This window comes from Denticeps clupeoides, chromosome 13, assembly GCF_900700375.1.
Source record: "Denticeps clupeoides chromosome 13, fDenClu1.1, whole genome shotgun sequence".
NCBI lineage: Eukaryota > Metazoa > Chordata > Actinopteri > Clupeiformes > Denticipitidae > Denticeps > Denticeps clupeoides.
This window is the reverse complement of record NC_041719.1, coordinates 11293007-11318806: the sequence shown is the minus strand read 5'-3', so window position 1 is coordinate 11318806 and position 25800 is coordinate 11293007. Positions and strand designations below refer to the sequence as shown.

The window sequence follows — 25800 nt, the reverse complement described above, 5'->3', positions numbered from 1 at the left end:
CATAGAAATGAGTTTTATTTACCTTTTTAACAAAGTCTGTACATTGTATGGATATTACTCTGGAAAACTTTCACAAACAAAGAGGTTTATAAAAAAAAAAAGTAACATGTAACAGAATGTACAATAGTGACCGATAAGTACTCTATTTCTTGACAGGATGATTTGTTTCATTATATGCTTACAATTTTTAATAGTACAATCAACCAAAAAGTAATCTGCACTCTATTGTACTGCTTTACAATGTGAAAAAGAAAAGAAAAGAATATATCATATCCACTGGAACACGTCTGGAGTTGGACCAGACACACGGCTGCTGGCCTGTCTGTACACTGGTAATAGCATTCGCATCTGCTCTGTAAAACATCTTCATTTCTAATGCCTGAAGTCACATACGATAGGCAACTGTTATTCACATGAGCACAGAGTTGCCGCCACGATAAAATGGAAAAAAAAACCCATCAATATCCTGTTATTACAAGAAAAGTTTGCAAAACAACACGTTAATTAACACCATTTTCTCATAATAAGAAGATTTTTTTCCCCATAATGACAAGAAAAACAAGATCAGATCAGAAATTGATAATAACAACAAATGTTTATCTTATTGTGGTAAATGTCTCATTATAAACACAACTATTTTTTGTTATGTTTTAAGAACAAATTATACAGACAACATTTTATAAACTGCCCAGGAAACCGAGACCACAGGAATGTGATCAGTAGTTCATAATATTGAAGAGGGTGTACACATAATGCACATGATATGACTGCTCATGAAACCCTTTTATTTGTTTTATATGGATGGGTCTCCTCTTTAATTTTTTGGTAAATTAGTTGTAAATTTTTAATGCATGTATATTAATAATACAGGAGAATCTTTAGATGTGTTTCATCATTGAGCTGCTTTCTGTGCTGCTTATTATTGACTTTTTGATTCAACCTTTTTATATGAAAGGCCCCGGTGACACATTTCTGAGCAGTTCATTTTCTGAGAACTAAACAAATTCACAAAGCGTCCTGCCTGATCAGTGGTATGGACGAGAAATGTAATCTTGCCAGATTACACTTTGAAGCAGTGCTGGCAATCAGGTCCATGTTATTCTGGGATTAAAAAGAAAATGTCCAGAAAGTGAGATTACCTTGATGTATTAACTACACAATTTGGTTGTCTCGTACTCCATGGAGTTGGGCTGCTTGGCTCTGAACGTCTGAAGCGCTGCCTGAATCCGGACCACGTCCACCGTGGTGAGCTTGAGTCTGTGCCGCAGCAGGCAGGAGAAGAGGTCCAGCGGCTGCTGGCCCGGCGGAGAGAGCCGGTTCACTCGGTCCCGGATCTCCAGCAGCTGCAGCAGGGCCGAGTCCTGCGAGCCCTGTGTGTACGGGTAGTCCAGCTGCAGGATCAGGTCCTGAATGGCCTCGGGGTCAAAGTGCATACTGTAGCCAAACACCTGCATGCTGTTGATTTTCATGTAGCCCAGATTCTGTGACGAGTCCATGACCTCCAGGGGCTCAAAATAAACTGAGCTGTTGCCGTGAGCAGAGGGCACCTTGATGCGGCTCCTCAGATAGAAGTGGACCGTCTCAAAAAAGGTTTTCCATTTGTTGCCTAAAGTCAATGTCCAGTTATAACAGTCAAGTGGTATGTCTAACTTCGTCCTTTCCCAGTCTGGATAACTGTGCTGGTCAATGGGCATGATCCAGCTTTCTGAGTGGCTGCCACCAAATGGGTTAATGTAGACTGAGATCACAGGCTCCAGAGTGCTGTTCTTAGTGAGGCAGATCTGTAAGGACATTCCGAGCAGCATGTGGACATGACTGGACTTGTATTTGTTGCTTTTCAGGGTCAGCAGCATCCTTTTCCGCCAGGACGGGTCAAACCAGTTGTTGAGGCGGATGTCATTGCTGATGAACATGGCGTGCACAGATATGCGGCTGTCCCGTTTCTGCAGCAGGTAGCGCATCTCCAGGTCCTGCAGGTCTGTCTCAAAGCCAATGTAATTGTCGGTGGAGTCGGGGACCGTGTTCCTGCAGGCCCCCTGGCTCAGCATGAAGCCTGGGTTGCAGCTCGCGCACCGAGACCGGTTCTCATAGGAGCAGACAGCACAGGACGGGCCCTCCCCCACCATGCAAGGAATGACCCCTTGGCAAGTGGGGTGCTCATAAGGACAGCTGCAGCTCCGTGTTTCCTCTATGTAAGATCCGATTTGGTTGTTCTCACTGCAGTACATGATGGACAGGATGTACGTCAACCAGTAGACAAAAGTCCTTTCAGAAGAGAGATGAGGTTATTATTACTTTTCTAGTTCTACACATGCTATAAAAAGTAGTGGGGGCTGAAGAGTGATTATATGTTTTCTAGAAGTACTGTGAATACATTATAAAGTACTTGTGCAAATGCACAGCTGTTATAGTGAATTTCAAGGTGAAATTAATTGTCAATTGACAATTGTCAACTGGCAACTCAACATCAGCATGCTGATATGCCAAATGGAACGTGCCTACATGAGATTAATACATAATACATATATTAACAAGAAACAAGAATAATGTATGTGTACAGCAGGTAAATTATGATTTGGAGTATATTTAATACAAATAACCTGTTTATTATGCTAAGGATATTAACCTGTGAAGTTGGGCAGCATTGAAAATGAGTGCACATCATATCAATATGTGTTAAAGCAAAGAAAGCCAATGTGCCGCCCCAAGGCACAGCAGACATCAATTCATTAAATAAAACCAATATTTCTCATGCAAGTCACCAATGTTATTTAAAATGATATTTTAAATAAAAAAGGTGAGTAGAATGATGAGTGATGGAATGAACACATTTCTGTAAAAGCAATAGTGTACAGCGCTGTAACAATGTACTTGCCCAGGAACGAACCCTTCATGGAAATTATGGCGCCGTTTGATGTCTTTGATGCTCTGTCCTCTTAGACAAATAACTCATTACGGCAATTGAGAGGCAGAGAGTTCTTCAGCTGGATGTTGGTCCAGGGAGCACATTTGCATTAACAGTGTGTTACGTCAGTCATGCAGAAAGCTGCTCTTCTTAGTGGAACTTCTGCTCAGCAAGAGGAAGCCGCGCTCCAATCTTCAAACGTAAAAGTACGTGAGTGGAGTGTGTAAATATTCATGGAGACACTCTGCCTCCGAGACAGGAAGTAAGTAGGTGGGTGGCAATGGAGGAAATCTCTCCCGCCTGTCAGCACTTTTCATGGGGAAGGGGATGGGTACATGAGACGAGGTACGAGCTTGCATTCATTTTCTGTGAATAACTTGATTTTTTTTTTTCTCGTCCAAAATGCAATTTTGAAAGGACCACAGAATCACTATCACTTCTATTACTCTGATGAAATCATGGGGAAAAAAATCTTTTTCAATATGCTGTCATTGTATCTAAATATCATTAGCCCCAGGCCTGAAAAACCTTTGCAATATTCAACAAATGAATGGATTTTATGGAAGGAATATTAAACGGTCTTTGAACAGTTAGACGTTCTGAAGCGCATGCACACTTGAGAATGAGCTGCACAAACAGTGAAAGGCACGAAAATAAATAAAGGTGGTGGCGGCAGTGTACGTTAACAAGGGAAAAAAAAGAAACTCGAAAGCATCTGGGTAAGTGGATGGAGTGACTGATAAAATTGTGTTGCTTTATATTATTTTCCAATTTTTTAGGTCTTATGTAATGGGAATATTTGGATTTAGACATTAGTCTTTGAAAGGTCTTGAGGAACCTTGTATTTGCAGAGCTTTGACCACCAGAATTTGTAATTGTTGCAACCCTACATGTGTTATGAATTGAGTTAGCAGCATGCAAATCACTATGATATGACAATTCTTTTTATATGTATATGATTGTTTGTACAATTCTGTTTGACTCAGCTTTACAGTGTATCCAGAAGTTCTTCCATCCGGTTGGTAAATCACACTTATTAATGCAGCAAATATAGCAAAGGCGCGATCACATGTGCATGCATTCACTGATCTAAAGAGTTCATAGAATTTAGCCAATACAGGGAAATAGGGCTTTTCTTAAAAACGATATTCTGTGTAATAATAAATGCAGCATGCTTTTGCATACATGTATAAATTGATCTTACTGATAAACGCAACAAAAATACACAAACCTCTCTTGTTTTTTACAACTTTAAAACACAAGTTTAGTGTCACTAAAATTCTTTTGTTTTAATTGAAGAAACATCACGCAAAATGCAATGATGGGAATGTTTCTTGAAGCTCAACACAGCACTAATATGGTTCTATTTGTGTGCACCCTCTTCTCATGCTTTTTTTCCTGTGTAAAGTGCAGGGTCTCAGCAGAGCTCGTTTCTTACCTCTCTCTGGGAACGACTATTCTGGGCTGAGTCCGACACCTCTTGCTGAGTGTGAAGAGCCTGCTGACAAGTCGCCGTGCTTTGCTAAGGAGCTGCCTGGTGCTGATCTCCAGCTGCTGGTAGCGCTGATGAACGCCAGGGTCCATCTTCCAGAAGTACTGAACGGCAGATGTGTTCAAGGCGTAGAAAGTTGGCAGTCGTCGTACGAAGTTCTGGAACTCATCTGCAAAGCACACAGGCATGGCAATGCTGTCACCCTGCCATTTGTCACCAGGTTTCTCTCACTCTGAGATTCTAATCAATGCAGAGCTACCAAAACCAAACATGTGCCAAATTCTGGAGGACAAATGACAAGTGCTCACCTTATTGGCATGAGGGGCGACTGGGCTTAACCAGGAAGATGCTTATGGGAATTTAATTTATATTTTCCCCTGCAGAATCGATAGTTATATTATCACAGTGACCTACATCTCCGCCAAATCAATGGAGCCCAATGATAACTGTATTCGATACTTTCAGCACCACTAATCACCATGGTGATAAATGAAACGGGCCATTGTTAGTGTTGGCTTTGAAGCCATTAGACATACAGTAGCACAAAGGGACAAGCATGTTTTATTTCCTAATGTGCCCTGCCATGCCACATTCCGTTCCAAGGGTGGCATTAAGAGAGTAGTTAGTTATTTTCACACGGCGCATTATAATTGTTTATTTGTTGTCTTTGCGGTCATTAGACTGCCATTTTCACATTTTCAAATCAAAAGCTCGCTGGTGCACGTGCTGAAATTACGGCGCTCTTTTGCTCCCCGAATAAACCTGCTTACAACTGGCATGTTTCCCAGAACAGGGGACATGAAATGCTGCCAAGTCCAAAATGCTATTTTACCATAATGACAATTACACTATTTCACTGAAAGGTAGCTCTTCCCACCATTTCCTTGTCAGACAGCGAGAATAACAAGGCACGGTGCAGTGAAGCCGTCCCGGCAGCTGGAAACAGAGCAACTAAAGAGGCACAATTTTCAATGCCATTCAAATTTCAATCTCAATTCGCTGTCTGGTAGTGGGGACATTTACACCTGTCAGGTCTGATGAAATTTACAGCACATAATTGTCCCCCCACGCCTTTGTATAAATCTTTTGTAATAAGCATTGTAGGTACTCATTGCTACGCTATGCTGAATGCATTTAAATACATTAGTGCATTTTAGTATAAGATTTTTACTTTCCAGAAAAAGTGGGAGAGCAGTCCTGTAATTTAATGTTGCATTTCCACTGCAGTGAATCAAACTCACAGCGAATCACTGGACCTTTCCCCCTTGGGAATGCTTAGGATATAAAACATTTTGTAGAGAATCAAGTGAAAGCAGAGATGGGCCATATTTCAATTATGCACAGTATGAATCTCTGTGTGTATTTAATTACTGTATTACTGTAATGTAACAAAACTTCAAGAGCTTGCAAATTGTATATGCATTATTCAATATGTTGTTTTATTCTCTCATAGAATTTGAGTTTAATGAAGGAATAAAATAAAGAAGAAAGAAAAACAATAATTGAAAAACAATGATTGTGCCTGTGGATTAATGCTGGTTGTTGGTTTTAAGGGTAGTTAAGTTTCTCTTCTTCAGCATACAGATAACTACCAAGCAGTTCTTTCTGGTTTTTCATTATTCATGTAAATTCTCCACAGTTTGCACTATTGAACAAACCCCATGCACACCACACATAGTGCTGCGCTTAGTGCCAGTTCAAAAATAGTGCCTTTTGCATCCACTGCAGTCCCCCCACCTCTATTGTGCAAAGGCCTTCCCATTCTCTGCCTCTAATTGGCTCTTTCTCATTTAGTTATCCATTGTCTCACTCACTCACTATCATGTCAAAACCTAGTAAATCCAAACCAGTAGATGTAATTAAAGTACTCGCCAATCAGGGGCAGAGTGTGTTGGACCATTGGGTCTAGCCATCACTGCACTGTGTGTTTTGTTGCTGTTCCCTGTGACCTTTAGCTTGAGAAAAAGGAGCCACCCCACATCATCAGAGACCTTGAATGGGCGGCACGGGGTGGCTGTGGCTCAGTGGTTTGTGATGGACTTGTGATTAGCTCAGTTCCCAGGGCTGGAGACTGTTCAGCCCCTGAGCAAGGTCTCTGTTGACTATCGGCACTGTGAGAAGGTCCAGCCTATGATCTGACCTCAGATCATATACCAGCAAAAACAAGGAAGTCAATTTGCTTGGTGAGATTGACCAACTCTAGCCCAAACCATTGGCAAACACATTCTGTAAACTATACATGACAATCTCAAATGACAAGTAATTTGTTTTAATTAAATCCATATCAGAAATGTGTATTTTTTTTTATATTTGATGGGCATTTGTAATATGTTTGACATATTTGTGCCTAGCTCTGCAGGGATGCAGTAAATTGTGTAGTTATAATAAAAAAAAAAAATCACTTGAAATCCTTATTGAATATCCCTTAGGTTTATTTTGTAATTTTGTTTCCCCAAAATTAAAATTCACAGAATATAATTTTGCATTTGCTTCTCTCCACCCCATAGTGTTGATATTTCAACACATACCTGATTCCTCAAACTCCTGGTTTACTTGGTCCCATGACTCCTTGATATGTCGAAGGCTGTCCTCCATCGACCTCAAATCCACGTCTGGACAGTTGCACTGTGGGAAGTCTCGGGCACACTGGCACCAGCAGTCATTGTCCCTGCACACAAAGTCACCCTCCGAGTGGCAGCCAATGTAGCTGAGCGCTGCTTCAACAAAGCGGCTCCGTAGGTATTCCGGCAGAATGGCCTGAAGCCCTTTATTAGTGACACAAATCACATAAATGCATGAATGTGGGAAGATATACCTTTTAAAATTCAGATAAAATTCACAATGTGGTTGCATGAATTATAAGTGGTCTACCTTGCAAATGAATCTTGTTTTCAGGACTTTGAACCAGAACTGAACTGACAGAATCCAGGTTGTCATAGTTACTGCATCCAAGAGGACCTGTCCTTGTTTCGGTCACCTAAAGGGATCCAAAAGGCATATTCTATTGTGTGACAGTCACTCAGATGATTAAAAATGTAGATACACCAGCTGAAAGTTATGTGAAAATCACATTAACAATAAATTTTTAAGCACTTATGGGAAGAACAATTGTGGGGTATGAATGGTTTCCTTTGGCAAATGGTCTAAGCTGTGTTATGAAAACCAAATGATTTGAAATATGGAAGAACAAGGAAATGCATAATGGAAGATTTGAATTATTTAAGGGTTATGTGATCCACAGAAAGGCAGCAATATATTAAAATATATATTTTAACACCAATTCTTTATTCATTGTCTGTAGTAACCAGTAATGCTGGCAAAATATAGAATATTTTCCTGATAATAGTATTCATAATGATATAATTAAAACCGTGAATATTTATAAACAGGGTCTTCAGACCAGGTGTGTATAAAACATAATATTCATGAATATGATTCATGATATTGATTTGTTCATATTTCTTAGTGATTTTAGCATGTGATTTCTTAGTGATTTTAGCACTTGTCCTAACCATTGTCATATAACTTTACCAAACAAAAGTCAAAAAAAAAAAAAAGGGGGTAATGCCAAGGTGCTCTTTAATCAGGAGATAACACCACTGAGCTAGTATCACCTTATATATTTCCCCTAAATAAATAAACAAACAAATAAATACATAAATAGTCTTGGCATTTAAATACCGCCAGTTGTAGCTCACTAAAAGTATTAAGAATAATAACTCATGGAGCATGGTGCTGTCTTCTGCAAACATCCTGATTGTGTCCCGCTGACCCTCTTTATATAAGCTATCTTTGTCTGCTCTTTGTCAGGCTCCAGCCGGCCATCTCAGATTTCTGCTTTCCTTTGAGCCATAATAATCAGGACCTTTTGTCTGTTCTTTTGCCATTGGTTCAATACAGTAACTTGATCTGGAATACGCACTGTAAAATTCAATCAGATGTACCTGCACTGAACAGTAAGCAGTAAGCAGAATGGCAGGAGGTATGTGCTGAAGCCCTGAATAGGACCTGCTTGCATTTCTAAGCATCACACGTAAGCATTACAGACTCCATGCTGACACACTCGACTAGATCTTTGTTCTCCCCTGAGACTTGCGCTAGACTTTGCACAATCACAACTCAATCATCGCTGACAAAGACTCTTTTAAAACCCCCCGTAGATCATGGATCCACTGGCATGCAGTAAAACAAACTGCCAAACTTGGGGCACACATACACATATATATATATATATAAAATATACACCTCTCCTATACACATCAATCGCAAATTATTCACAGCGGAACAACAGTCTCCTTTAATATTCTCCCCAAAGGCCAATAAAAGTAACCACACCGCTGTTGTAGATTAATGGCAGGCTGTGATTGTGTTTAAACAAAATAAAAAAATTAATAAAATGGAGGTCAGCTTTTTTATTCTTTGCACACAAAGTTACCTTCCTTCAACGTCTACTTTAAGGTCAGTGAAAGTGATACTGTAAAATGGATGAGTGGAGCGGCAGACCCATACCTGCAGGGTTTGTAAGTAGCATGGCTCCTTTACAGCTCGGGGAGCACTGGCCCATGACTAAGTAAGTAGACGGGCTCAGGAAAACCTCATTTATGTGTTACACAAATAGAGAATATCCATTATCGGAAAAGTGCTTTACTTAATTTTCACCGACTTTTGTGGTCTCAAATATGTATGGGGTTAAAGAGAGAGAGAGAGAGTTAGGTTAGCGGCTAGAGCTCCAGCAACCTCTGCTGGCATTTCTATTCCTCTTATTGATGCATCCACGCAAATTAATTAAAATCCAAGGGGCCTCGACAGGGATCGGCAGATTAATTTCTAACACAGACAGATGTCCGACTTAAAGGGAAAATTGACCGAATGCAAATATAAAGATGGGTTTTCTATGCATAGCAATGAGACCATCTGCAACAAGAGCCCACTGGAGCAGAGCATGTGCATAAGTTAGGCTTTTCTATTAAGGTGGCAGACGAATCACATTGTCTGGGGCTTTGCAATACAGTGGCTTCGATATTGGTTATTCAGCATTCATTAAAGTAATTACGGGGCAGAATACAAATCATCTGGATTTTAAAATATTTGTACAAATTAATGCCCCGTTATCTGTGGTAATTAATTCACGCTGACTAGATCAGCAATACCAACAGCTGCATTTAATGAGACTGGTAATTGTTCTGAAAATGACTTCCTGGAATAAACAATTCCGGTTTATTGGTTTTAATAAAGAAAATGGGTCAGCATGTCACAAGGCATTCTGTCGCGATGTCGGGAAAGTTCCTTGACAGCTTGGTTTATTTATTTATTTCCCCCCTTATCTCCTTTCAGAAGATGCAGTGAATCACACATCATACAACACGTAGACGTAAAACCTGCCACTTCTGTCACTTTGGAGAGGCACCTGCATATAAAGTACCTACAATCCACCAATCACACATGGTCACTGAAGCCGTCATCATAACTCTAGAATTACTGTGAACTTCACATAGCATGCAAAAATAAATAAATAAATGAATGAAAATCCTGGATTTAAGTCTGTGCTGCAGATTTGGTCTAACAGAGGCTTACTGAGATTTCTACCACATGCCAAGACTGAGAATGGTTTGATTAAATGGAAATCAGGAGCCCTTTTCTACAGCTTTTGTGAAAGCTGTTTACACGTCATAAAATACAGCTATCAACTATTGATCAGCATCAGGCTCTCTTTTGAAAATCTAAAGAGCATTTTAAAACCCCTATTTATGATGATATCAGATGGTGTGTGGCTAATTTTCTTCCCCTGTGTCCTCAAAAAAAAAAAAAATTTTGTGTATGGTGCGAGTGGCCTGTCAACTTACTAACCTACAGTTGTGGCCACAAATACTTGTTTTCACGGTTTGCTGGTTCAGTGTTTTTAGATTTTTTTTGTTAGTTATTTCTGTGGTGTATTGAAGTATAACTACAAGCATTGTATTGACAATTACATCATGTTTATGCAAAGAGTCAATATTTGCAGTGTTGGCCCTTTTTTTTTTGAAGACCCCTGCAATTCGCCCTGGCATGTTAAACTTCTGGGCCAAATCCTAACTGATGGCGACCCATTCCTTCATAATCAGAATTTATGGGTTTTTGTGACCACAATTGGAAAGTCTGGGGCGTTTCCTGGCCATGGACCCGAAATTTTTGTGATGCCCCGGGGGCCCTGGGGCTGTCACGGCAGGTGCCCATACACTGCATTATGGCGTCCTCATCCCTCCCTGCTGGCACCAATTGGGCTTTAATTGATCGCGACTCCATAAAACCGAAATGCAGAATGCATTCAGGGCTGCTGCATTAATGTGGTCATATCCGTTACCTTTGTTTTGGTTTGGCTTCTAGGATGTCCAGTCTCTGCGCTTCCATCCCCCATCAGCCCGTCGTTGTGACTATTTTGTTCCCGAGCCACTTTTAGCATAAAATATTGAAAATATTTTACTACAAAACTATAAACAAATTAAATTCAGTGAATATTATCTGGCAGTGCTTCTTTTGTCCTGACTTATTAAGATCATTAAAATGTGTTGCAAAAGATGTTTCTTGAGCTCTCTTGAGAGCCATGCAATGCCACTGATGTTTCATAAAGACCAGTGTTTGTTTTAAATCGCTCGATTTCCTTTCACCAAAGAGAATCTTGATTTAAACGTCAATCAGCAATATATATTTGCATTAAAGATGTGTTGATGCACACTTTGATGAGTCTGCCAGTGTTTTTTTTTTTCTTTATCTCTTTACAGAAACCAAACTTGCTTTCAGAACCGAAAAAACAGAACCTTTAAGAACTTTTAACCAGCAGGAGGCTTCAAGAGAATCCAGTTGCCTATGAGCCCTTTATCTGAAATGGCAATACGAAGGGCTCTCAACCGCCTACAGTGGCTGAAAAATGATTTCCCCGCTTAATCCCACAGTTGCTGCCCTGGTACATGCCAAGAGGGAAAGAGAGAATGGGAGTGAATTGGGAATTGGCAAGTGTTGAGTTCCTCACAGATTGCAGATGAGATGCTTGACTGATGACCCTGACAGACTTGAAAGACCTTCCAGTGGCAAGATGCCATCTTATACCTCATATTCTCATGTTAATTCATACTTCTCAGAGCTCACTTTTTAATACTAGATTGAAGTACACACACTGCATCATTTAAAAATATATATTTATGTACATGTGCCATAAAAGAACAGGGGCAGGAATAAATTAATAATAATTATTTTTCTAATATTTATGCTATTTTTAGGACAATGCTGATGTCCTTAAAAAGGAGACTCACTTTAATATACAATCTTTCCATGCTCCTACTGTCAGGTGTAGCACAGGAGGATCCAGACCTTCAGGAACATTTTCTACCCACAGGCGATCAGGCTACTGAACTTCACACCAGAATCATACACACACCCCAATAAGTGGACCCTTAATCCACCTTTTCCTCCTTTAACCCCTCACTTTGCTTCACTATCAAAACTATACTACAGTAAACATTTGTATACTACACTGTATGATTTGTATATGGCCCTCTTCTACATAACCTCTGCAAATGACAATCAAATGCTGAAAGCTGAGGTGCAACTAAGAACGTTAAATATTGAACCGTGAAGCTTCAGGCAATTAAAAATGTTATCAAGACATAAATTTAATATAAAACATATCACAAGGCATATTTTGTAACACCTGTAAAAATACATGGTGCAACCATCACTGCTATGATGCCATCTGCATTGGGCTGGGTGTATATACGATCTCAAACCATGATCATGGTAAAATTCAGCTCAATCTCGGTGATCAGCTTTGAACATTTTTCATGATCACAATAAAATGACAAATGTATCTCATTTTTTTTATTTTAATGCAATTAAATGTATTATGTGCAATTGTTCTGGTGCATTTCTAACGCTATTGTCAAAACACACCTTTAGTGTATATACAGTATTGTCACTTTTAATTATTCATCCACTCTGTATATACTTATCAACATCTGTACATCTATACAACTTGCTCAAGTCTACATTTAGTCTTAATTACAGTTTATATACATATATGGATATACTGACAATAGAAATGTCCACATTTATATTCCTAGAATTTATACTGTACATTATTTTCTTGACTGTACATTTGAACATTCTATTTTAAACTGTGTTGGGACATAGTACTTTACTCTATTAGATTGTTCGATGTGGTAAAGTATATTGTGATAATTTTTTTTTCATATGCCCAGCCATACATCTGCACTCCTGCCATAGAACACAGCTTCCAGGAATACATATTTTAATATTAGATATGGGTGCTGATCCAGTGTGATTTAATGTAGGATGTGTACGACTTATGTTGCATAAATCAGTGTATTTTCCAACATTTCTTTGGACTATGTTTGTCCAGCAAGAAGTTTCATCAGAGGAAAGTGCTGACCGGACTTCCAAATTAATTCACTGCAAAAACCTCCAGTTCACCATGCCGAGGTCCAGCTCTGTGATGGATTCCAGCTGAGATCTCTCGTTTTAACGGGTCTTGGCTCTGTATTAATCTCCTCTGTAAACCCAAATTAAAAGAATTGAATAATGGCCACCAACTCCCTAAGCATTTTCTTTCATGTCTTTGCTCAGCCGAGTTATTGGTGGTACAGAAAATGCTCTTCATAAGTCTCCAATTTATTACAGGGTGACACCTCGCTCATATTCAAAATGGCTAACAAATGTGATAGGCTCTCTACGAAAATTACTGAAACGGAACAGATCATTTGTCATACTAATGCATAATTGTCAGGGCACACTCATCGTTATTTATTTTAAAATTCATTTTTAATAAAACGAGCCAACCTTCCCATTGACCGACACTAAAAGTTCTGAGCAAGTTCAATTGCCACCTTTCTTCAATTATTAACATCAGAAAACACATGCTGAAGATTAAGCTTCTTCCCTCCTACATATTGTACATAATAATAATCCAAAGAATTAAAACAACAATTATATGCATATTTTAATGGATGGTTTGTTCAATTAATGCTCCATATTGTTTCGGCATAATGTTACTGTGTAATAAATTAAATCAAACAGAAAACCTCAAACAGCGGGGAGCCACCAAAGTGCTGAATCCTTCTGCTACATTTTTGCTCCATATGTGAAACACAATTTCTCAAGTGAAATCATGTCTCTTGCCAGAGGTCGCTTGCCAGCGGTGGGATAGATTGTACACCACATGAAAATAAATTACTGCTGTGACAGGGGCACCCTGACCCATCCAGGGGCAATTCTGAAATCATTCACGACACAACTGACACATTATCATGTTTAAAGTGGTCTGAAATGACAGGAAGGAAGTGTTTGGGCCGAATAGCGATGGCGCCTCTTAAGCCGGGCACCGCGAAAACACAAGCGAGGAGCGCTTTTCTCTCTTTGCTCGCAATCATTATTAACCTTAAACCTTTCACATAGCAAGTGCCCTGCGCATCTGAACGGCTGCTTTTACTGCTGAACTCCTTTTTTTAAAAAGAGCCATTAATGGCAGTAAACAGAATGGTGAACTTGTGAGGAAGGAACAGTTCCCTTCTCAGCATCAATTTCCCACCTAGCAATTCACTGAATTTTTTTTTTTTTTTACGTATTGCATTACGGTCACAGGCTTCGTGTTTACTAAAAATAAACAGAATCCCGGTCGGGGGGAGGCCGCGGGTTTACCTTGATGGCGGTGGAGGCGATCTGGAGGTGGTGCAGCCTGCGCAGCGTGCTCTCTCGGTCTATGAAGTAGGACGCAGCCAGCTGGTGGAGGGCTTCCAGAGTGACCGCCGTGCCGTTGGAGTCGCCCAGGTCCGCCGCCCTGCTCAGCCTCCGCTTGTCCACAAAAATGGTTAAGGCCTCCTGTCCTGCAGAAACCAACACGGCGGCCACAGCTGATCAAGAAAAACACGCCTCGCAGCAGAGATGAGCCACTTACGTGAAATTAACATCCGCGGACATGGCCATAGGAAGAAGCTTATCACGCTCACAGTCAACACAGGCGGGTGGGGGACACTGGATGTAATTTTCCGAGACAGTTAAGAAAAAAGAAAAAGGCCTCTACCTCCCAGCGTGGCTGACAGCAGGAAGTGCGTGCCATATTTCCTGATGACGTTCTCCGTGATGGCACTAATGCTAGGCCGGCGGCCCAGCAGCCTGATGGTTTGCATGAACTCGGGGTCGAGCGGCAGGGCGAAGCCATTGTTGTCCTGTCTCTCCATCGCCAGGCTGTTGACTTTCCAGCGACCGAACTCTCTGCAAAGTCACACGCCATGCAGTCGGTTAGAGAGACGCCCTTCACTGTTGACTGGCCAGAGGAAAAAATGGCCTCCATGGCACAGGGAGATAAAAGAGCGAGCATAAAACCAGAGGTATGCTAGTCCAAACTTGGCCTCTCAGGGAAAAAGATTTATCCTCACATTTTACCTGAAAAAGTGCCGTTGTCTTACATCTGCAAATGCCAGCGGAAGACAACAAATATGTAAAACATTTAGCAACGAGGGTCTTGAAATAATGGGTGCCATCTTATTTTCAGGGTCAGCTTCATCCAGTGTTACAAGCCACCCCCTTATTTACAGTGAATGGACCATAGCTTTTACATTTTTTTTACATTTACGGCATTTATCAGACGCCCTTATCCAGAGCGACTTACGATCAGTAGTGACAGGGACAGTCTCCCTGGAGCAATTTAGGATTAAGTGTCTTGCTCAGGGACACAATGGTAGTAAGCGGGACTTGAACCTGGGTCTTCCGGTTCATAGGCGAGTGTGTTTCCCACTAGGGTACTGCCACCCCTGTGCAGTTGACTCATGTGTTCATATATCCTGCAGGGGGAGAAAATGCGATAACTTCATGACCCGACTGTCTGCCATTCCATTCCTTTTTTTGTTTGTTTGTTTGTTTTTCACTTTTTTCTTAAGATGAATAGAATCACAATGTTTCAACTGTGTTCAGGATATTTCCCATCACAGAAAAAATAAAGTTGTTTATATATATATATATATATATATATATATATATATATATATATATATATGTGTGTGTGTGTGTGTGTGTGTGTGTGTGTGTGTGTGTGTGTGTGTGTGTATATATGTATATATATATATTTTTTTTTAATGCCACTTTTTCCTCTCATGCTTTTCCCTGACAGCGGTGAAGGGCAATAATAAGTTGTTTCCAGTGATGAGGTGGGTGCCTTCAAGACAGCCCTTTTTCTCTCTACCCTGCAACGTTCATTCAGCATGCCAGGTAAGAATTTATGCTCTAAACCATCTTTATCAATCTGAATTTTATAGGTCACATGTGCTCAATTTACTGTTCATACAGAAGAAAATAATATATTTTACTGTGACCCCTTTAACATATACAGTACAGGCCAAAAGTTTGGACCCACCTTGTCATTCAATGTGTTTTCTTTGACCATTTACATTGCTAGATTCTCACTGAAGGCATCAAAACTGTGGAGTTATGTACTTAACAAAAAAAAGGTGAAATAACTTAAAACATGTTTTGTATTGTAGTTTGTTCAAAATAGCCGCCCTTTGCTCTGGTTACTGCTTTGCACACTCTTGGCATTCTCTCGATGTGCTACAAGAGGTCGTCACCTGAAATGGTTCTCCAACAGTCTTGAAGGAGTTCCCAGAGGTGTTTAGCACTTGTTGGGCCCTTTGCCTTCACTCTGCGGTCCAGCTCACCCCAAACCCTCTCGATTGGGTTCAGGTCCGGTGAATGTGGAGGCCAGGCCTCCACTTTTTGTTAAGTACATAACTCCACATGTGTTCATTTATAGTTTTGTTGCCTTCAGTGAGAATCTACCAATGTAAATGGTCACGAACATAAAGAAAACACATTGAATGAGAAGATGTGTCCAAACCTTTCACCTGTACTGTATATCTGTTGAGCTGTATAGTGAGGTTAGTTAGTTTCTGCAAATGCATTTTAAGCATTTAAACATCTGCTTTATGGATGGACGTAAGGCTCATCAAGTTCTAAGAAGCATTTCAGGGAAAAATGATATGTTCAGCTGTCTGAACCTTCAGCCTCTGTTACAGTTGAACGTTTGTTGTGTCCAATTTTATATGTTCAACATGTATAATTACACTGTATCTGAGTGTCTGTCCTTGCCCTGTCAGTGTGCATAAAGCAAACACACAAAAGGTTATTGGAGGCTTTCAGTTGTCTTGTTCAAGTTTCACAGCAGTAATTTTGTAACACATAATTTGCATAATGTACTGTAATAAAGGTTTGACATAGCCATATAATGTTGATCACAGATTTGAATCCTGATAACCGATCATATGCAGAAATATACAGTAACATAAGCTAATCAGAGCTTGTTTCACACCCACATTTCTACATAAGGAGATAATTATGAGTAAGCATGCAGCTCAGAGTTATAGAGGCACAGAGAGCTTAACTGTGATGGACGCCACGCTTGAGCTGAGGGGGAACTGATCGACAGTTACGTATGGCGCCTCGGGCTAATCCACTGTTGGCCCCTCGCGCTGCGGAGAACTGTGGCGGGGACTGGGGGGGACGCTGGGCTCTCTGAAAAACTACCTGCCAGTTTTCCCCACTGAGACCTGTGGCAACATGGATCCGGAACTGAGCGGAGCGTGCCGGCAAAAACAATCAGGTCGAGGGGAAAGTGAAACCGCTGCTCTCCACGGAGTCGGGGGCCTTATCAGAGGCGTACAGAAACATGCCACATTACACCGCTCTAATTCCTCTGGAATCATTTTTAGAAAGACAAGGGGTGGGGGGCGGGTATTGTGTTTGTCGCCGTTACACATTCACTGTCCTTTCACCCTAACAAAACGAACAATGTGACCGCTGTGTGAACGCTTTCGTGTATTCGTTTTTCCTTTTAAACATCTCAAGTAAAAAAAAAAAATCATAATTGAAACAAGTCTTTTTTGAACCTGGCACTATCATTGCGTAAAATATAATTTAATGTCTAATGAAGTCATGCAGCCCCCCCCCCTCCTATTAAGCATGCGGTGGCAACAAGGCCATGATTTATTGGAACTTCAATAAGAGACCAGTGCACAAATTACTTCACATCATGCTACAGTGTACAGTGTTTTGTCCTTGAATGTGCAGGTACAAGAGCACTCTAGGGATGCTCATGTCTTGAAACATAAATAATGGCACAATTAGCCAGGGCCTAACTGTGCTCCCCTCATTTCTCCATGTTCACCACAACATGAGGCCTAACTGGCTTTTGTAAATGGCTTTGCTGCAGGACACTTCAGGTACTGTCTGGGATATTATTTGATGTTCTCCAGCCTGGATGGAGTACACGCTCATCCACATGGATCCTACTAAACAGAAAAATAAATACAGATATAGAATACAGAACGTCCTGATTAGTGTTTCAAAGGTGTTCTCGTACTTGTATAACAGGTCAGAAAAAAGACAAGAACTGAGAAGAAAATTAAAATTCAAATGTGGATGATCTCAGAATCACCATTCACTCCCCCAACACAAACCCACTGCCATTTTTACACATGCCGTCTGCTCTCATTACATTACCAATGCTACAACACTAAAATACAGCTTCTTCATTCAGGGATATATTCCTGTATATTCCAGATGTTTACAAATGTCATGTCCACTAGATCTCCCATCTGAAATCCTGATGATACATTCATGCACAAGAGGTATAACCATTAGGGGATTTAAAACATGTGCCACATGTTATATGTGGCAGGATGACAAAAAAAATTAAGTGTGAAGTGCGAGTGTAAAAGTATATTCCTGACCTTCTATGTTAACATGGTAATGGAAAATATCAGTGTGAGCACAGTGTGAGTCTTTATTAAGAGCTGTACTATAGCTATTAAATGTCTAAAAGTCCTCACCACAATTCATGTTACATCGATGCAGTTTGCACAGTTTAAAATAGCGCCACTTTTCATTTTGACACACGCCAATGGATTTACATTACAGACATTCTGTCCCACTTAAGGTAGTGTTCCACCCAAAATACTTATTGGAACAGTCACTTTCTCCAATAGTCTAGCTATCGATTGCATAAGCAAACATTCAGGAAAAAAAATGATACAGTTTATTGATTTAGACATACCCGTATATATATATATTCCTATAATTTGCAAATTACCTTTGCATCATTCCTGAATCATTCTCTGGGAGCACCAGGATTTTTGTACCATTTATTATTATGGCAGAGTGTTGTAATGTAGTGAAAATAATGCCTGTCAGATACAAGCTATACATGTCAGACCTCCTCTCAAGCTCTGCCAAAAACTGACGTCCATGCTCCCATTCAGAGCAGCACAGAGACTCCGATTCCAACATAACGACTCAGGAACCAAATTGACATCAGTCTGCATTTCCCTCTTGTACGGCAGCTCTTGTATGGGTTCCGTTCACCAACTCACCAATGGATCTTTTCCCATCAGCTCTAAAGGGTGAACATTTTGCTCAATCTTGCAACAACGAGCCAAGAGAATTTGACAGGATGGTCTTGCACCAGCGAATGAGCACTGTCATTTAGGGCAGATAGCATGCCACCGCTCTGGAGTTGAGCACAGTGACAGGATGAAAGTAGATCATTGACATTAGTGGTCCAGTCTTTCCATCCCTTTCACTTTGAAGTAGTCTACTGTGATTTATTCACTTTTTTTTCAGGCATATGATAGAAAATTCCACTGGCAAAATATTTGCACAACACAACTACTATTCACATTATGATGAGATGAGACCTGTCGGGAACATTGTACCATTGGTCATAGGCTGGCAGCTGATGTGCAGCAGTTGTAAAAACTGTTAGATATAATAATAGTTATATAGAAATAATAAAAAAAAAGAATGATTATGATGACTTGATCAAAACATTTTCAGTATTCTGTGTGCACTTTTTCTACTGGAAATGTTCTTTGGAATTAATTGCTTTATTTTGCCTTTTTAAATTCCGTTATTATGTTTATTTATTCATGTTTCACTTATTGTTAAGTCTGTTTTCATTCACTCATTGTTTATTCATTGAATTATTTACTGGCATTTAACTGTTGTATTTATTTATTTACTTTATTTTGCGCTGAATACATAATGCATTCAGCCAAGTTCTCTTTAACAGTTCGAATGTGACTTTGTACAGGATTTACGCCCAAAAAAAACACAAATATTGCTGCTGTGAGGAGGGCTCAAAGTCAGAATCTGCTTAGTGCCCCAGAAAGTCTATGCTGCCAGCTCACTCGCAGCACAACATATTGGTGGAGGGTAAAACCCTGCAGAGTAACAAGCATTAACACAACACAGGTTGTCTATAGTGGTAGAATCCGGTTGTTATGAGGTGCATTATGCATGGAATTTCTTCAGAACTTTCGGTAAACTAGTTCTGATAAACGTCTTATAGCACTTATGTAAGTGGTAAAGAATATCTGCCATGTTTTAAATTAAATTTACTGGTTTAGTGGGTGAAACGAGATAAAAGAAGGACGGGGAATACAATGAAACGAGTAATCCTAGCAGTCATTGGTTTAATTCTCATTCCAGAAGTTTAAAGAATCCCTAAAATTGAACTTTGTGAGACTATTTAACATTAATACGAGTTCCTCTTGCCTGTCTACGATACTGAAGTGGCTAGAACTGGCGATTGGTGTAAAGAGCGCTTTGGCTATTCTGTTTCGCAGTTCAGACGGTTGGACAAATTCAGGGAAAGGTTACCTCCCCTTTCTCATGCTTTTTCAGGCCAGAGAATCATTATCTCCACCGACCGTCATGGCTTCCAAACTTGTGAGGCATTGCAGATCATCTGTGATTTGTAAAAATGAGCACAAGTATATTTTTTATGTCACCTCAACTTCTATTTGCCAGGGGAGCTTTAATAAAATTGCTTGATCTTTTAAACTAATCTGTCTAATTTATGCTCAAGATCATTTTTTTTTTACTTCACTACAACTATAACTTTCAGCAGGTTTGTTTGGTTTATTTATGTCAATGGTAAAATATTCGATGTGACAGATTACTTTTTTTATTATTAATTATTATTAATTTTTTTAGTTTAGACAGTGTTTTCTTTTTCAGTGCAGATAGAAGAAGACACATGATGACTGAATAGATGACAGATGATGACTGCTGAGACAAACCAATGTGACCTTTTCTCACAGAGCATAGACAAGGTCACTTTGTTCAATGGACCAAATATGGCCGGGTTCTTCATGATCATCCAGATGGGAACAATGAGAGGTGAGGATGAAGAGCAGGATGCATTGAGAGCGATTTCTGGAGGCTCACTGTTATCAGACCTCCTTACATTTTCTTCTTCAAAAGGTAACAACGGTATTTTCTAGATAATTTTCTTGTAGCTGTGTGAAGATACAGCAAGGAATTTCGATACTGAGTACAGACTGGGTACAGAGCACGAGAAAAGCGAACACCCCCACATGACTCTTGGCCAATCATTGTGGGTATGGAAGTTATTGTATGACTTCATCTAGCAATTGGGAGTTTCTAAAGGCTTCATGGGCAGAGGTGTCAAGTAACAAGGTACAAATACTTTATTACCTTACTTAGTAGGTAACAAAGGTTTGGTTATCTATGCTTTACTGGAGTAATTATTTTCAAATGATGTTTTACTTCTACAGTTATCTGTACTTTCTACTCCTTGCATCTTAAAAATAGATGTAAGGAGCTTGTTTTCATTCTGGCTCTTTTTCATTCCTAGACAAATCGTGCCGTCCGGATGGAGTGAATTTCATTCTGGTTAGATGAGAAGCATAAATATATACCACTCCAACACCGTACTGGTTTCTTTCATGGCAGCTGCACATAACACAGATTATGCCACACTTCACCACCCTCCACCAAGGACGTTACAGACATCGTGTCAAGATGTCCATGACCTGGACGTCCCTTGAAGGATTTTTTTTTTTAAATAGTTGGATGCAAAAACAACTCATTTTGAATGCACTGCGTGCTGTGCGCACCCAAGTACCACAAGCTAATGGCTTTCAAACACTCTGTGTCTAATTTAAAAAAACATAATTAGGTAAGCTGAAAGTTTGTTATTATCATTCGAATGTTAACACAGTAATGGAAAACCTGCAATATTTGCGAAGTTTGCTTGGTGGGCTCTGTGTGAGATTTGAAAATGTTATTGGAGCTTGTATTATTTTTGCTTTTTTTTTTTCTTCCTTGACTAATTTTACAGTTGTTTGCTACATACAATATTTATGAGATAATTGTGCAAAGCTATAGCCTCCGGCTGGATGATAAAGCTGATAAAGCAAGGGCAGGCCACGTAATTGCACAGACCAGTGTAACTGCTCCCTAGCTTGTACACAGACCTTCATTCTTGAACTTCCAACATGACATTTAATACAGTGGAAATCCTGGATAGATTGTGGTTTGAAAGAACAAAATATTAATCTCAATCTGTGCCTGTGCATTCATTTCCCCACAGAAGAAACACCCCACTCGTCTACACAGAAACATGCAACTTACTTCAGCAGCCCTCCAAATGAAGTCATCCACTGAAGGTTTTTTGGCCCCACCCTCCAAACAAACCAAGCGGTGGGAGACTTGAATACAGTAGTCCTCAAATTTGTTGTCCAAGCCTTGCACCCACCACACATTTATTTTTTGGGGAGGTGGGGTAGTGCACTATAGGCCCACGCGGAAAAGCCCCTAAGCTTTCGTCCTTAATGGCATTTTCCTCCATTACATTACTTTTACTTATAATGTTTCAAATGAAAGTGAAGTGATTGTAAATGAAATGTGTCCTCTGCTTTTAACCATCACCCTTGGTGAGCAGTGGCCAGCCTGACAGGCGCCCGAGGAGCAGTGTGTGGGGACGGGACCTTGGTCAGTGGCACCTTGCAGGTTCGGGACTTGAAGGGCAGCCCATTTCCTTACCTGCTAGGCCACCACTGCCCAGTACTATCCAGTACTTTTATACTTTTACTTAATTAAAAAGCTTGAATTGATACTTTTACTCCTGCTTGAGTAATGAATGTGAATACTTTTGACACCTCTGTTTCTGGTTAAAGTTCAGCTGCTTTGAGCAGCGATGTCTGTGAACAATGTGTGGAAGGCACCACAGAGCCGCCATGACAGAGAGGTTGAGGGTCATAAACAGCAGCAGCAAAGCCCGTGACAACGTGAGAAAGAAGCACATTTTCACATTCTCACTCGGCAATTCTATTTCCAGGTCAACTGACGTAAATAGCCACACATTCAAGTTCCTGTGCGGTTTCTCCTTTAATGAAGTCCTTCTGAAAACCAGCCTAACAGCTCAAATCCCGGCCTGGGTCTTGTGCGCGTGGCGTTTGCTCGCTCTCTGTCCGCGCGAACGCAGATTTACTCTCCCGTTTCCACCCGCTGCCCAAAGGGATGCACGCTCGGTCAGTCGTCCATGCGTGTGAAATAGTGTGTAACTGCCCAGTGTCCCAGGATACGACCCCTGAGTGGGACGAGGCAGATAAGGACGGTGAGTGAGTGCGAACCAGTCCACGGTCTACATGCGGTGAAAAGGGAAGTCCGGGTCTTCGCTACGTCTCCGGCTGGTCTTAGGCATGTAACAACCTCCAGTACTGCTCGCCTGGTCCCTCCATCTCTCAAGGTAAAAGGAAGACATTCATCTAGACTCTTCTCCGTCTTGGCCCCTCGGTGGTGGAATGAACTTCCCCTCGAGGTCAGAACAGCTCAGTCACTGAGTATTTTCAAGCGGCAGCTCAAGACCTTCCTCATTAGAGAATATTTAGATGAACTTGTAACCTTCTTATTGTCGGACTTGTGTATAGAAACTACAACAGAGTGAATAAAAAGGTTGTATTCATAGTTGGGGTGAACCGGAATTGTCTCTTCATCGATGGTAACTTGAGTGCACGTTGTAAGTCGCTCTGGATAAGGGCGCCTGCCAAATGCCGTAAATGTAACAACGAGTTTTGGATCAGAAATTATCATCATTTTTTTTTTTTTTTCTTCAACACCTCAAAATCATCATCGACATTTTAGCTTCAACCCAGCACCACCTATAAAAGTTCTGGACAAGGTTTGACATGAAACAGCGAAAGATGGCACCCGTCTTGGCTGTGGAGGCACGACAGGACACAGAAAGCCTGTCTCTTACGAGGTTGTTCACGGGTCTAAAGACCTTCTAAATACGTTTCAGCTTATTATTTGCATGTCACCTTCTGTAACAGTAAATATGTGACGGCTGCCTCACTCTTGTGCTCTCGCGGGTCCTCGGCCTTACAGAATGTCCCACAAGAAGCAATTTACGCGGAGACAGGCGCTTCGCAGCCAAGTCTCCTGTCAGACGGCATGTGTGGCTCCTGCCGCCCGTCCAGGAAGGCCTGACGGCGTGAATACGTAAATACGGCCGCGCTCCACGTCCCTCCCTCAGGCTGCTCTCAGGTCAGCCAATGAGAGCCGTCATTACACAGGTGTCAACCCCCCCGCGGACCTCGTGCTTTCACCAGAGCGCCGCCACCGCAGCCATTAACACTGCGCGTCAACTTTTGACATACTGGTCAAATAAAAAAATCTGGGCACGGCTAATTGGAGTGATTTAAGCTGGTGTTCGCACGTGCCCACGGTTAAGTGAAGTGAAGTGATTGTCACATGTGACACACAGCAGCACAGCACACGGTGCACACGGTGAAATTTGTCCTCTGCATTTAACCCATCACCCTGAGTGAGCAGTGGGCAGCCATGACAGGCGGCCGGGGAGCAGTGTGTGGGGACGGTGCTTTTCTCAGTGGCACCTTGGCGGAACGGCAACCTTCTGATTACGGGGCCGCTTCCTTAACCGCTTGGCCACACTTTCAGGCTGATGGTCCAAGCAGGGCACCTGTCACCGCGGCGATGCACAGATTTCGTTCACCGCTATTCAGTCCCGATGAATACTTTCACACACACACACACACACACACACACACACACACACACTGCGCATCCAGGTCCGGTGCCACCAGCAGGGGGAGATCAGACACTGTGGAACCACAATGACACTCCTCTTGACTCCACTTTTCAGGAGACCGGCCGACGGTGCGTTCGAAAGCGTGCGTGGGCGCGGGAGACCGAGCCTGGCGGCGTGGTGGCGTGTGGCTGCCAGCAACCCTGTGCCGGTCCAGGCTCGCCCCCCGGGGCCACGTTTTTTCATCGTCACCCAGCTCACCTGCAAAACTTCCCAACCGGGGTCCTGCTTTCCTGCTCTGCTACACTTCTACAATACAGACCTCAGCGTCAGAGACAAATCAGATTTCTAACTATTCTTCATAATTCAAGCGATGATGATGATGATGATGATGTTTCCACATGGATTTGAACCTCGAGAACCTTGAGAACTGTCTCACCTGTAAATCTTGTACTTGGTGGTGAAACCCTGCTGGTGTCGCTCCACGAACTCGGCGAACTCCTGGGAGCGGTGAAAGGGCCCCTTGTCTGACAGGAGCCACCCGAAGGGGCCGGCGGCATCACCGGGGCCCGCCGCCGAGGCCGAGACCCAGCAGTAGAGGCTGAGGGCGACGCACTCCCATAGACACATGAGATAAGCCGGTCTAGATGCGGCACACCGGCGGCCCATGCTGCACACCGGGACTCGTCATTCTCCCCCCAACTTTCCACCGGCGACCTGGAAGGCGGGGTGCAGGGGCGGGCGTCACCTCGGTCCGGCTGGGGGTGACCTCAGAGGAGATCGCGGGGTCCTGCCGGGCTGCGCGTCCCCTCCGTCACGCCGGGAGCAGGGTCACTTCCACCGGAGGCGGCTTTTCGCGTCTCACTCATAATTACGCACTAAGAATAGAACCGCGGCGATAAACCGGGTTCGGGCCAGTTGGGGGGTCCCCCCCTGGTGAAACCGCGGCGAGCGCACCGGCCGCCGGCGAGGCTCCCCAACTTCGGAATCAATATCCCACGTCGTCGGACGGAGGCGGCAGCAGCGGCGCTCGGTAAAAAAAAAAAAAAAGAAACCCGCGGAAGTGCGCGCGTCCGGTGGGTCGCGCGCGCGCGCGCCGCCAAGACGCCTCATTTATTTCCGCGACTCTGCCTGCCCACTCCCTATTGGCTGGGGAGAGGCGAGAGAGGGAGGGTGTCGCTCTGTGGCTCAGCCGAGATGGAACAATGTTATTATTGCTGTTTATTTTTTTTATTGTTATTGATAATAACGATAGGAATTATAAGGACTATCCTTATTACTATTATACAGCCTATTATTAATAATAATAAAATGAACAAGCATCATCGTACATCTGGCCGTGGAATAGTTCTAACATCCGCCTTATTATTATTATTATTATTAATGTGGTTGTTATATAAAATCCTGTAAGGTTTGCAAATAGACAGGTATTATAGCGTGTACTGTAAAATAAGAAAGTGGGGGGGGGGGGGGGGGGGGGGGGGGGGGGGGGGTAGTGCGTGGGCACTATTT

General features: G+C 41.9%; 1 protein-coding gene across 1 annotated transcript; it reads right to left on the bottom strand.

The window, feature by feature from the left end:
* Positions 1-25332, bottom strand: brinp3a.1 (bone morphogenetic protein/retinoic acid inducible neural-specific 3a, tandem duplicate 1). The gene is made up of 7 exons (XM_029001597.1): positions 24728-25332; positions 14467-14657; positions 14085-14269; positions 7269-7374; positions 6926-7162; positions 4344-4566; positions 1-2265 (listed from the first exon to the last, which is right to left on the bottom strand). Exons 1-7 carry the CDS (start codon positions 24955-24957, stop codon positions 1149-1151), a joined length of 2289 nt encoding a protein of 762 aa, XP_028857430.1. The 5' UTR covers positions 24958-25332; the 3' UTR covers positions 1-1148.
* Positions 25333-25800: the final 468 nt, after the last annotated feature.

Bases quoted from the DNA above. Each gene is read 5' to 3' on its own strand.
- brinp3a.1 (XM_029001597.1), bottom strand. From the start codon at position 24,957: ATGGGCCGCCGGTGTGCCGCATCTAGACCGGCTTATCTCATGTGTCTA. The intron at 14,658-24,727 runs GTGAGACAGTTC...GTGACTTTGCAG, and splicing joins ACCAAGTACAAGATTTACAG to AGAGTTCGGTCGCTGGAAAG. The intron at 7,163-7,268 runs GTAGACCACTTA...TCACTAATAAAG, and splicing joins AAACAAGATTCATTTGCAAG to GGCTTCAGGCCATTCTGCCG.